Source organism: Falco rusticolus, chromosome 17 (assembly GCF_015220075.1).
Source record: "Falco rusticolus isolate bFalRus1 chromosome 17, bFalRus1.pri, whole genome shotgun sequence".
Taxonomy (NCBI): domain Eukaryota; kingdom Metazoa; phylum Chordata; class Aves; order Falconiformes; family Falconidae; genus Falco; species Falco rusticolus.
In genome coordinates, this window is record NC_051203.1 from 2,149,129 (window position 1) to 2,162,853 (window position 13,725).

The 13,725-nt window shown below is 57.1% G+C and overlaps 1 protein-coding gene across 2 annotated transcripts; it reads left to right on the top strand.

The window, feature by feature from the left end:
- Positions 1–1,528: 1,528 nt before the first annotated feature.
- On the top strand, positions 1,529–11,008 carry PI16 (peptidase inhibitor 16). Of its 2 annotated transcripts, none has more exons than XM_037410846.1 (5): positions 1,529–2,435; positions 4,915–5,133; positions 5,738–5,847; positions 6,605–6,693; positions 9,578–11,008. In XM_037410846.1, the coding sequence occupies exons 1-5, from the start codon at positions 2,283–2,285 to the stop codon at positions 9,718–9,720; spliced, it is 714 nt and encodes a 237-aa protein (XP_037266743.1). In that variant the 5' UTR covers positions 1,529–2,282; the 3' UTR covers positions 9,721–11,008. The 2 variants fall into 2 exon arrangements, with proteins under 2 accessions (XP_037266743.1, XP_037266744.1); XM_037410847.1 differs by having other exon boundaries at positions 9,581–11,008.
- Positions 11,009–13,725: the final 2,717 nt, after the last annotated feature.

Sequence of the window (13,725 nt, forward strand, 5' to 3'; positions counted from 1 at the left end):
CCTTCCCGGAGCCCACCGGCCCTGAGCCCGACGCCGCACCCCCTCGGGTGCTGCCATGGGGGTCCCCTCTCCCGCGCTGAGGCTGCCGGCTCCCGGGGGGGTGGCGGACGGGCTGTTCCGTGAGTGAGCCGGAGGAAAGCTGCATTCCTCACGCGCTTACCTAATGCCGGCTGGACACGAGCTTCTCGGCTCCAGGGTGGGGCTTGGACCCTGCGCTGTTAATCTCGAGGCTTCAGACGTTGGCTCCAAAAACAGCCGTCGGGGCAGGTTGGGGAGTTGACAAACGGCCCCGCGCCCCCTCTGCCAGCAGCCGCGCCTGACCTTGCCGAGCGCATCGGCTGTTCCTCACGTTTCCCCGGGAGCCACGCGCCCGGGTTGTGGCTCCTCCGGGGCTGTTTTCCCCACAAGCACCGTGTGTCCCGTTTTCCTTATTCCTTGCTGCTGCGCTACCTCCTGCCAGGCTTAGCCAGGATGCTGCCGTGCCGGGGGTGATGGGGGGCTTGGCCCTTCACCTCCGCACCTCGCTTGCAGAGAGCAGTGCGTGCGTTGGGGTCTTCTCAGCACTGCCTTGCTCCTCGCCAGCCAGGGCCCCGTGAGCTGGCCAGCAGGAGCTGCAGCCAACGTGGGTCCTTTCTAGATGTTTCTCCAGGTCTCCAGAGACGCAGCAGCAGAGCAGTTGAGGTGTCTCATGATGGAGACAGGTTTGCCTTGACCCAGACTCCTTAGCAATACACGGGGGCCCCAGTGTGACCAGGTGAGTTGAAGATCACCCGTCGAGGTGTCACCCTCAGACCCTGCTTGCAGAAATTGTTCCACTCTTGAGAGTATGGCAGAGCCAGGACCTAACGAAGGAGAAGGTAAGGTGCTGAGGTAAGAGATTTGGGGGGCAGTAGGAGAGCTGTTGTGGTAAGAGGGGTGATCAGCATGGTCCAAAGCAACAGGAAAGATGGCAAAGCGCTGCCTGGGGAGCCAGGAGGGGAGAGGGGGAGGCAGAGCCGACAGCGTGTGATTAACTTGGCTCTGCTGGCCAGAGCTGCCCACCCGCTGATCCGAACAGCCTGCGATCCCCGAAGGAGCTCCTGGAGCAGAGCCGGGGCGGTTGCACAATCGCAGATGGGGAGGAAGAGGCTGCAGGGCTGGAGGGTCCCTGCAGGGCAGGCTGGAGGGTTCTCCACAGGGCGGGCTGGAGGGTCCCTGTGGGGTGGGATGGAGGGTCTCTATGGGGGGGGGCTGGAGGGTTTCTGCGGGGCAGGCTGGAGGGTCTCTATGGGGGGGGGGGGGCTGGAGGGTCTCTATGGGGGGGAGGGTCTCCACAGGGTGGGCTGGAGGGTCCCTGTGGGGTGGGACGGAGGGTCTCTATGGGGGGGCTGGAGGGTCTCCACAGGGTGGGCTGGAGGATCTCTATGGGGCAGGCTGGAGGGTCCCTGTGGGGCGGGATGGAGGGTCTCCATGGGGCAGGCTGGAGGGTCCAGGACACCCGATGCTGAGCCCTGGGGAGGGGGCACAGCCTGTCCCCACACAGCCCCTGCTCGGGGCGCTCCAGCCGGCAGTGACAGACTCTCAGCCCCTCCTTTTTTGGGGCAATTTCAGCTGTTCTTCTCCTGCTTAGGTGGCACAGGGAAGGGGCATCAACCCTCTGCTTGCTCCCCGCTTCCCAGCAGGCTGGGGGAGCCCCGGGGGGGCCATTCCTCAGCCCCCCGCTGCTTCCCCCCAGTGCGGCCAGCGTGGATGTGGGGCTGGGCGAGGTGGGCTCTGGCTCCCAGCTGGGAAGTCGCTGGAAACTCTTCTCAGCGGCTGCATCTTGCTGCCTTCGTTTCTAGACGCAGCTGCGTTCCAGGGACAGGGGAGGACCCTTGTGTAAAACAGGGCTTTGCTGGTTGCTTAGGGATGATGATGATGATGATTATTATTATTATTACAATTTAGGAGAAAAGGGACGGGGGTAGAAGAGAGGACCCACAACCGGGGGCTAAGGGGACGCCTGACGTTCGGAGCAGCAGAGGTTTAGGTGAAAAATGCCAACCCAGGGATTATGATTCAGGCGCGGGGTCTGCCTGGGGGAGTGGACCCTGCGTGCCTGTTGGCACCGGCCATGCTGCTGCCTCTCCATCAAGGCCGATATGTGAGATGGGTGTGTACCGCGTGGCTCCGAAACTCCACTCTAATAAAGAAATACATTTCCTCCCCAATCTTCAGGCTGTTGGGTGTTCCTTGCTTTTGGGAGGTGCTTTAAATCCAACTGCCAGAGCCGTGGGCTGCTAAGAGCAGAAGCTGGCTGCACGATGCTGAGCTCAGGTCTTCCTCCTGCGTTCCTGTTGCTCACAGCGCTGGAGCTGAGCTGGTCCCTGAGTGATGAAGAAAAGAAGATAATCTTGGACGGGCATAACAAATACCGCTCCCAGGTGTCTCCCCCTGCTATGGATATGCTGAAGATGGTAAGTGGCTTTTGCTGCAGGCGTGCAGAAGGTGTTTGCGCAGTGCAAGCCTCCATCCTAATGCCAGGAGGGATCGGGGTTTGCTCTAGGGGAGGCAGAGCGGGGTTACAGCTGGGCATCCCTGGAGGGGTTCCCCAAATTCCCTCTGAAGAGATGAGTTTTCTTTCATCTATAGAGCTGTCTTTGATGGTTTCTGGGAGTTCCTCAGTGGGATGCGAGCCCCTCGGTGGTCTGTGTGAAAGCAAAGCAGCTCTCACTCACTGAGTGCCCGCTGGGGCCCCTTGCCATGGGGAGGACAGGCCGGTGAGACTTTGCCATGAGCTGGTGCCATGGGCTGGAGGGAGGAATCCTGCTGCGGGGCATCGCCTGCTGCGTGGTGTTCACCTTTGCAGGTGAACAAGCTTTTCTTTAGAGGAGGGAACGGCAACGTCAAACACGACGACCATTCCATTATTTGAGCTTTCCACCATGCTCCTAATGCTCACCGTGCCTTGCACACGGCTGTCTTGGGGGTGGGGGATCCCCCTTTTTGCTTGGGGAAACAGTCAGATGCCCACCATCACGTGTGGCTCAGTGGGAGCAAACCCGAGCTCTCGAGCTGATGCTGCTTTTTGTCTTCGCATCCTTGATTTGATTAAGACTTGCCTATCGTGTTGTATCTTGTACCACACGTGGTTTTTCTCGCTGTTAACAGAACTTGTGGAGGAGAAGGACTGTTTAGTGTGGATAGCTGGGGTGCTTTCCTCTTGTGGTGCTTGGAGGAGACCTCCCTGCCTGGCCCAAATGTTGCCCAGGCTGAATTAGACCTTTGTGGGCTGGTAGACGAGAACTTGCCAACTAAATGAAGCAAGAAGTGATATGTAGGTGTAGGAGGGTCTGACTGCTGACTTTGGGCTCGAAGGGGATGGAGCCAGCACCCTAAGCACCATGAACCCGCGGGCACCCACCGGAGCAAGGCACAGAAAACTGGGAGTAGAAGAGCTTTGGAGGCAAAGTCTTAGAGCAAGCCTGAGAGAAACGATCTCGCAGGGTCCTGAAGTCAGCAGCAACCCTGAGCCTGTGCCTGCTGCTCCCAGCTGGACTGCGTGCTCTGGGATGCTCCCTCCGCAGCGTTGCTTTGCTCCTGCTTAAACACCCAGGACCCGCTTGTGCTCTGGAGCTTTTTGCTGTTGTTGTTGTCTTTTTTTTTTTTTTTTTTTTTTGGAAGCACAACAAATGTTTAGCTTACAGCAGCCCCGATGATTTCTTGGTAGAGGTTTTCGATGAGAGCATCGTCCTCGCCTCCCTCCCGGGATGTTTGCTTGGGCTGCCTTCGCCTCCAAGTTCACCTGCTGCCATGGCACCGTGCCCAGCTGAGGTCACCCCGTTTGGGACACGGCTCTGGTTGCTGTGGAAATAGTTAAGCGCTGGGGGGATACGTAGCCTAAAGCCACGTTTCTAGTTTTTAATGAGGCAAACCCTGCAGGTGTGGGTCGCCCGTTTACGCAGCCCAGCTCCGTGCCAGAGGGATGCGCGCTCCCCAGACTGGGTTTCCAGCCATCGCTGTCACGCTGGCCCAGAGCCACCGCGGGAGGTCAACCAGCACTGTGCCCCCATCCAGATATTTCGGTGTTCCCTTCCCCCCTAGTCCCTTAGCACTGCTGCTCCATGGCGTGTCCTCCCCCGCTCAGCACCCCGATGGTGACGTGCCCTGCACCAGGACCCTGTCCCTCGCTGGATCCAGCCCTGGCTCCGAATGGGGGGATCCCCCCCAGGCCACGCTGTTGGCCGGGCTGCCTTCCAGCCCGCGGCAGAAGCAAAGCGGCTGTCTCCATCAAATGGCACAAGGACGGGCCAAACAGCTGCAGCGTAGGATTCCCCGTGTGCCTCCTTGCGAGAAAACCTCCTCCACCTCCTTCTCCTCCTCCTCCCCCTCCTCCTCCTCCTCCTCCTGCATATCAGTGTGGCCAGTGGGCTCAGCTGGCGGCCTGTGTGTGTGTGTGTGGGGGGGGGGGGGGGGGGGGCTGGCTCTTGGCACGCAGCCAGCGGCCGCCTCTCAGATCCAGGCGAGCAGATGATGTTCCCCAGGAGCGCGTGCTCCCAGTGTCTGTGCAGCTGCTGGGGGGGATGCGCCCCGCTCTCCTCCCATCCCCACCCTGATCAAAGAGGGGTGTCCCAAAGCCCCCTCCTGCGTGGCCTGGGGTGAGTTTCCTCCCTGCGACCACCCGACTTCACGGTTGGTCCACACTGAGCTGAGGATGCTCCGCGATGACGTTAGATGTGCTTGGGGTCGTGAGAGTCGCGCCGATGCGCTGACCTGCTCCTCTTTGAGCTGACGGTGGAGCTCCCCTCTCCTGAGGGCCGTGTTGGGCAGGGATTTGAATTTTACGTGTCAATGGGGAAATGGTGGCCAGAGAGCCCAGGGGTCCTGGGTATGTGTCCTTTTGGTGTCGGAGAGCCCAGTGTCCCTCTCTGGGCACTGACGCTGAGCTCCTTTCAGAGCTGGGACGCGGAGTTGGAGGCCTTTGCTCAAGCCTACGCAGAGAAGTGCATCTGGGACCACAACAAGGAGAGGGGCCGACGGGGGGAAAACCTCTTCGCTATGGCCCCAACCCTGGACCTGGAATTTGCCGTGGAAGACTGGAATGGGGAGGAGAAATACTACAACCTGACAACTTCCACGTGTGTCCCCGGGCAGATGTGTGGCCACTACACCCAGGTACCGGGCGGTGGTGGGGAGGGATGGGGCTGTTGGGAAAGGAGTTGTACCAGAGCCCCAGCTTCTCCCAGAGTCCTTGCAAAGGAGCCGGGTGGGAATCATGGTGACGCAGGGGGACCCAGGCACGGTCAGCCACAGGGACAGCCGTGAGCAGCCCTTTGGAGAAGACCTTTTTTTAAACATGCTCTGCAGCCCAGGTCATGCTGAGCAGAGGTGGGTGCCAGCTTGTCTTAGGCAGAGATGGCTGAGTCTTGGGTGGGAGCAAGGAGGAGCAGAGACGGTGGTGGCAAATGTGAGGATGGATGGATGGGGGGTGCCAGGACCGAAGCGGAGATGGTGATGCTCTACCTGGGCAGACTATGTGGTAGGAAAGCTGTGGCATACAGGAATGTGGGCTGCAGCCCTAGGCTGAGAGGTGGTCCAGGCAGCAGCAGGATCCTGAATGCTGGAGCAATGTGGGGATGTGGGATCTGGGGCACACGTGAAGAGATGAAGGGGCTGTTGGTGTAGTGACAGAGAAGCCTTCAAGGCCAGGGCACAGGTTGCCCACAGGACATCTACCTTCACCCAACCACTTCACCTTCACCCTCTATCTTTGTCTTAGGTGGTCTGGGCAAGCACGCATCAGATCGGCTGTGGGGCAAAGTTTTGTGAGAAGATCGATGGAATCGAAACAGAGGACATGTACCTGCTTGTTTGCAACTATTATCCCCCGTAAGTCCCACACCTCACGCAGCTTGGTGGGTTTCGGTGCTGGAAATGTCCTCGTAGCAGAGCAGGATTTGGCCTTGCTCAGAAGTAAAAGCAAAGCAATTCCAAGAAAGGCTTTTGTTATCTTGGGCTGGTCTCGGAGGAAGGAAGGGTTGTCTGGTGATCCTCGCCCGCGATTGCGACTGCCGAGGTCTGCTTCAGCTCCTGGCACTGACGCGGGGAGGGACGTTCCCCCCCCAGGACCTGCCCAGAACTGATGTCGCAGTAGCCGAGGGTACAAACTCCCTGCTCCTCCCCACCAGGAGCAGCGGTCACCTGGGGTGGAGAAGCCCATTTGCACCAGCAGGAAGGGTTGGACGTGGGAGGAGAGGTGGGTTCCCGCTTGCAGAGCCCTGGGACTTCCACTGGGGACCAGGTGCTTGGAGCTGGTGACACCAAGAGCAGCCATCACCTGCAGACCTTCTTAGGGGTCCGGAGGGGAAGGGAGACAAGGACACTTGTCTGAATGCCCACCCACTGCTCTCTTCTAAAGGGTGGTGGAGAATCTGGCCCTTGGAGCTGTCTCCCTGGTTTTAGCAGCCTTGGGGGCAGGTTGTGGAGTAACCAGCGCTGACAGCCTGGGGCAGGAGACCGAGACCTGGTTTTTACGTGAAACCTGAGTTCTGCCCTGGCTGGGATACGCCAGCTGAGTCAGACCCCTCGTTGGGATGGGCGCTTCCCCCTCTCACGCCTTCCTTTTCTTGGTGTCTTCTGCCACCAGGGGTAACATGAAAGGCCGAAAGCCGTACAAGGAAGGACCCTCATGCTCGCAGTGTCCCGAGGGCAGAGTCTGCGTCAACTCCTTGTGCGGTGAGTGAAGCAAAGCGGCGCGTGTCCCCTGACAGGCTACTGGGACCCAGACCCCTGGGTTGGGGGTCCAAGCTCTGAACCCCCCTGGAGCTATCAGGAAGCCCTGGACCCACAGTTCCAGGGCTGGAGTGTGAGACGTCAGGTGCGATGGCAGCCCCTGGGACAGGTCAGCTGCCTCGGGACGAGGAGGGTCGGACAAGGACCTCGTACCCCCTTAGCCAGCAAGTTTTTCCCCGTGAGGATGCCCCTTGAGGGGCAGAAGGTTGCGTGAGGGAGTAGAGATGTCTCCAGGTTGGGAACCCCAGAGTGAGGGATGCTCCAGGGTGACCTGAGAGGGGTCAGCTGCTGCTTCACCCCCCACTGCTTTCTGCTGGCCCTGCTCAGTGCAGGAGATCCGCTGAGGACCCCAGCCCTAACCCATGGCACTTTTCGTCTCTCACCAGAACCCACAGTAGAAGAGACCACTCCGGCCTCTGTGACAGCAAAGGCAAGCCCACCCACCCCAACCACAGCCATGCCAAAACCCACAACCACAGCCAAGCCAAAACCCACACCACCAGTGCCCACCACAACCAAGCCAAGACCCACAACCACACTTCCAACCACAACCCCAGCCAAGCCATCACCCACAACTACAATCCCAACCACAGCCAAGCCAAAACCCACCACCACGCTCCCAACCACAACCACAGCCACGCTCCCAACCACAACCAAGCCCAAACCCGCAACCACGCTCCCAACCACAGCCAAGCCAAGACCCACAGCCATGGTTCCAACCACAGCCAAGCCACTACCCACAACCACACTCCCAAACACAACCACAGCCATGCTCCCAACCACAGCCAAGCCAAAACCTGCAACACTAGCACCCATCACAATGACAGCCAAGCCAAAACCTGCCACCACACTCCCAATGACAACCCCAGCCAAGCCAAAACCTGCCACCACACTCCCAATGACAACCCCAGCCAAGCCAAAACCTGCAACACCAGCAGCCACCACAGCCATGGCCAAGCCAAAACCCACCAAGCCAGCACCCACCACTACTACTGCCAAGCCAAAGCCCACCATGCTAACAACCACTGCACCAAAGCCCACCACAACTGCTACCACTAAGCCAATGCCCACCACACCAAAACCCACCACAGCCACCACTATAGCCAAGCCAATGCCCACCACACCAAAACCCACCACAACCACAGCCAAGCCAATGCCCACCACACCAAAACCCACCACAACCACAGCCAAGCCAATGCCCACCACACCAAAGCCCACCACAGCCACCACTATAGCCAAGCCAATGCCCACCACACCAAAACCCACCACAGCCACCACTACAGCCAAGCCAATGCCCACCACACCAAAACCCACCACAACCACAGCCAAGCCAGCACCCACCACACCAAAACCCACCACAACCACAGCCAAGCCAATGCCCACCACACCAAAACCCACCACAGCCACCACTACAGCCAAGCCAATGCCCACCACACCAAAACCCACCACAACCACAGCCAAGCCAATGCCCACCACACCAAAACCCACCACAACCACAGCCAAGCCAGCACCCACCACACCAAAACCCACCACAGCCACGACTATAGCCAAGCCAGCACCCACCACACCAAAACCCACCACAACCACAGCCAAGCCAGCACCCACCACACCAAAACCCACCACAACCACAGCCAAGCCAGCACCCACCACACCAAAACCCACCACAACCACAGCCAAGCCAGCACCCACCACACCAAAACCCACTACAGCCAGGCCAACACCCACCACAACTATGGCCAAGCCAAAACCCACCACAGCCACCACTATAGCCAAGCCAGCACCCACCACACCAAAAACCACCACAGCTACCACTACCACCAAGCCAACACCCACCACACCAAAACCCACCACAACGATGGGCACATCAAAGCCTACCACAACCACCACTCCAGCCAAGCCATCACCCACCACCACTGCAGCCAAGCCAACACCTGCTGCTACAACACCGGCAAAGCCAAAACCCACCACTACAACACCAGCACCTACCACAGCAGCAAAGACACAACCACAAACTTCCACAACCACAAAGCCAGAACCCCCTGAAACAGAACGATCCAGTCCTACTGAGGCAACGGGGCTGACTCTTTCTTTTGAGCCCTCATTAGACCTGGATTATAAAGCATCTCCAGAAGCAGAGGTAGACGCTCGAGGGTCTGTTAGCCCCTTAACCACAGAGGATCCAGCCTTATTAGAAAGCCCAGCCTTCAGCCCCAAACCAGTCCCAGAAACGAATACAGGTGTCAAAGAGGATGGGAAGGAGAAATCAACCTTCTCCAGTCCACCTCCATCCCTCAGCCAAGTAGTTCCAGACATCAGGTTAGGTTTCAATAAAGCTGAGCTCATAACCCCCTCAAAGTCAGTGGTCTTCAGCCCCGAAGAGCCCACCTTCTTGCGCTTAACATCATCTTCCAAAGAAAAAAAAGGGCAGAGCCCTGCTTTCCAGACCTCCCTCTCAGGTAAGGTAATTGTGGGGTCTGTCCTGGCATGGACCCTCAGATGTTCGATGATCCCCAAGCAGCATGGAGAGCGCTTGGGAGGACCCAGTATTGCACTGGTCCTCTGGATCCTCCTCTTGTCTGTGGCACCGAGCCTTCCCCTCACTCTTTTCTCTAACACTGAAAGGGACCGGTTGGATGTCTCGCTCGTGAAGCATGGTTCTGTTTACAGCCTGCTCCCCACTAACGCACCAGCCCCCGCTGGATCTGTGCACTGCTGCCTCGCACCTCCCAGTGTCTTGGTGCACGTCACTGATGGAGCTGCATGAGCGGGAGTTCCTCTGTTGTTCACATCTTCACCTCTAATTCCATGTTTTCTTCTCTTCTGCCAGCAGGTGCCCTGGACACCGAAGAACCGGAGACAAACTCAGATCAGACAAGCATGGATCAGCCTACGGCTGGAGCCCCCAGTACCTGCTTGGGGCTTTCATTCCTCCTCCTACCCAGTGTCATCCTGGTGGGCCTTCTGCTTTGAATGGTCTTTCTCAGCTGTCCCTGCACCAGTCACCAAGGCTTTCTTCAGCATTGGTAGTTCCACAGCCATGGTGGGCTTGGGAGACATCATGGACAATTCAGGTTGACACTCTCTTCTTATGCTGCCTTATCTGCTCCAGCCCCGACAAGCCAAGGGCAGCTGGCAGTCCCATGGGAACCTGGTCCCCTTCCTGAAGAGACCCAAGGGCAGGAGGGTCTGACATAATGCTGGTGACCTTGGATGCTTCTCCTTTCCTCCCAGCCAGCCTGGGCTTCTGGTCCGTTTCCAGACTGGAAGTGATGAGCTATCCCACCCACCTGTGTGGCTGGCAGGCCCCGCTGCACCGTGTCCCCAGGGAAAGCAGAATGACTTGGAAACCCGAGTGGTGATGAGACATGGTCATTGGGTTTGGTGTTTGTAGCTGAGACGTGGTGGTTTGGTCTTTGTCAGGATGAGTTTCCAACAAAAATGCTCTTTTCCCTTCCTGATGTGCCTGTTCATCTCAGTTTTGGAGAAGTTTCATCTCTTCCCTTTTTGTCCAGAAAGAGTGGCTTTGCTTTTTTTTTTCCCCCCACAGGAGAGGATTTTATTTTCCCTTCCTGGTTCTAGTATGTGGCCAGTACTACCCAGATGTACTCCTTTCTCCTCCTCACACCCCTCGGCCCTTGCCTCCTTCCTCTCTTCTGCCCTGTGCCGCATGTACCCATTCCACAGTTAGTCCGTTGCCACCACTTTATTTTACGCGTGTGCCTGCACCTGGGTGCATCATGCACAGAAGAAAAACCTTCAGCGCTAAAGAGGAGTTACGGGCTCCTTCACGCAGCTTTCTTCTGCATGGCTTCCTTCCTTGCGTAACTGCTGTGTATTTGAATTTAGATGCAGATCCCAGTTGACATATAATTTGCGTGTGGTGGAACCTGGTCCAGGAGCAACAAGTCATCACATGTGCTGGTACAATTTGAGCTCAAGAGAGACGAGTGAATGGTGACAGAGGTTACCAGCGGTTCCAGGACTTGTTGCAGGGCTGCTTTCGTTGTCTGGGACACTGTGGTTTATTGCCCCATGTCTCTGCTCCCTTCACTGGAAGGTTCCCAGTAAGGTGTGTTGGATATGTGATGAGCTTTGTGGAGCGGTGGAAGGGACTAGGTGATACAGTCCCTTCTCTGGTTGTTGCATCCCTTGATTTCTTAAACAGATGAGGTGGAGAATGACCTGAAGGCAAATATTTGTGTCCTCCTCCACGATGCTGTGTCCTGTGCATCCCCAGAGCATGCACTGAATAAATCCTGTTGTAAAAGCCTGTTGTGGGGCGTGCAGTGTCTCGCTGGGGGATCCAGAGGCCAGGGACCTGCTTATTCCATCTATAAAATGTTCTTGAGCGTGTGCTTATGCAGAATTACTCCTGGAGGTGCTGAAGGGGGTGTGGGTTCGGCTTTCCAAAAGCATCCAGGGGCCAGTTTTTGCAAGGTTGCAACTTAATGTTTTTAAACCTGTGTAAAAGCAGCAGGAGGTGGAGATGATCGAGGATGATGTAGGGAATGTTCCCCGAGCCCCCAGCTGAGTGCAAAGCAGAGATGTGTCCCCGCCAGGAATTTTTGGTCAAGGAAAGCAAGAGGAAGAGAAGTTGGAGGAAAAAAGAAAGAGATCAAAAGGGGGGCTGGAGTGTTTCTGGTTCCCTCTTTTAAGAGGTCCAGCAGCCAGCTTCTCCCGCCCCCAAACACACAATTTTTCACCTTCACAGCAGAGAAAGATGCTAAATGCAAGTGTGTCCCCAGATCCTGTGTTTCTGCAGCACGTTTGCTGGAGAACATCACCTTCTCCAGTCCACCTCTATCCCTCAGCCAAGTAGTTCCAGACATCAGCGGATGAGCAGCACACGGGGAAAGGGTCTCGGCGAGGCATAAACTCGCAGCCCAGGAGCGATGCCGGGATCAGACCTTTGCTTTTTTGCTTTTCCCCACCTTTCTGCCCCCGCTTTGCCCTGCAGCTCGGCATTTCCCTTCTCCCTGAAATCCTGCAGCAGGAGCCCAGCAGCACCAGCTCTCCTGCTGCAGGAAACCAGCTGGCTGCGGGGTTGTTTTAGGTCACGGTCACTGCCAGCCCTGCTAAATGGTGACCGGCAGATGGCGGTGGGAGAGACCCCGCAGAGAACTGGGCAGCTCCCAACTCGCTACGCGGAACCCTATGGAGAGTTTAGGGCTTTATTTAATCGCAAGCATCAGACGTAGTTAAGAATCAAATTAAAAACAACCTCATGCCCAGGTGCCATGGTTGGCTGAGCTCCTGCTGCTGAGCTGCTCTTGGCGGGGGGGGAAATCCAGCCTTGGGTTAGGGACAGATCAAAATCCAGCCGGAGCAGCTGCGGTTCACCTGTTTAAGGGGTGAGGATTCTGGCAGGGATGAAGCTGGGAGAGCACTTCAGGACCAGGACGGTTTTTGTATCTGGGTGAAGAACCTAGCCATTCACTCCCTACAAAAAATAAAAAGAGCAGAAAAGCGTTTCTCCCCCCAGCAAAATCAGGGCATTTGGTCACCACCTGATTTTTTGCAATGCCGGATCCCCCACCCTGCTGAGAGCCACCACGGAGCTAGGAGCAACCATGCTGCTCATTAACAGCATTAGCAGAAGCCCATCAAAATAATTCTAGGATTTAAATATTTTATCATTAATTTGGGGCTAATGAACCTTGTGAAAACTGTTGAGTTCTGTTTTCTTTAAGGTTTTGACTTCTGGAGACACGCAGTTTGTGTAAGAACCTATTTATAGAGTTCCTTGTAACAGAAAATTCAAAACCAGAAGGGAAATCCCTTTTCCTCTTCCCTCTGCACCCCAGGGCAGCGGGGCTGAGCCCTGCCAGCACAGGCATTTGGGGTGGTTTGGATTAATCCTAAATTAGGGGGGGTCAGGGAAGGAGGGAAGGTGACAACATGGCAAGGGCAGGGTACGGCGTGGGGCACGGGGGAGGACACAAACCATTCAAGGGGGACTTTTGCAGCATTTCCACTCCATTTCCGGGGCTGGCATGAAGGATGCTCTGGCATCAGGATGACCCAGCAGGCAGCTCCTTGGGGGGGGGGGGGAAAGGAGCCAAGACCATGGAAGAGATGCTGCCAGGTCCTGGCAGCCCCATGGCTGGGTGTGGTGGGAGGAGGAGAAGGTGTTAACCATCAGCTGTGGTCAGTTGGGTTAAAATCATGGGATTTGTGGGGTTTATAAGGTCTGGCTGCTGCATTAGCCCCACCTGCCTGGTTCCTCTACCCCTGGGGCTTGTTTCCCATTGGGGAGAGGAATGTGCCTGCTGCTGGTTGAGGGAGAGGAGGTTGCTTAGCTCCCGTTCCTGAAGCTGACCTGAATATGGTGAGTTGGAAGGACTGGGGTACGCATACACGCCATCCTGGGGGATGTGCAGCTGGGGCTGTAATGCTGGTAGGACGGGCTAGCTGCCAAGTATGCTCTCTGGGTGCTTGGGCTGAAAGTGTTCTTCTCCCACAGCGTCCCAGGTGTTGGCAGGGACCCACCTTTCTCAGCCACTCTTCACCAAGGCAAGGTGCCTGCCCCTCCTTGCCACTGCAGCCAGTGATGGCATTGCTGCCAGAAGGGCTGCCCTGCCGAGATGCGCTGCGGGATCCTGGCCAGTGCGTTAGCTGGGTGCCCCAGACATCCGTACTTAGGAGCTCAGCCAGCCTGCTAACCCCCCTCCTGGGCAGGGGCTGCCCTTCCCTTGTACCAGCAAGGATCGGCATGACGGTGAGTACTGCCTCGGCAGCTTTCTGAGCCCTAGTTGTGATTTATTGGAGACAAGGCGAGGGGTTAGTGGAGCCTGGAAGTCCCCATCTTCTGTGGCTGGTATCAAGGGTTACAAACACACTTATAGCAAGGACCATCCAAGGTAGAGGGAAGCCCAAGCTGCAGCCCTTGAGCTGGCTGAGGGTGAGGAAGCAGGTTAGGGCTTGGTGGTAGGATCTGTGCTGACAGCCAGAACGGATGGTCTCCGCTGCCTGGCC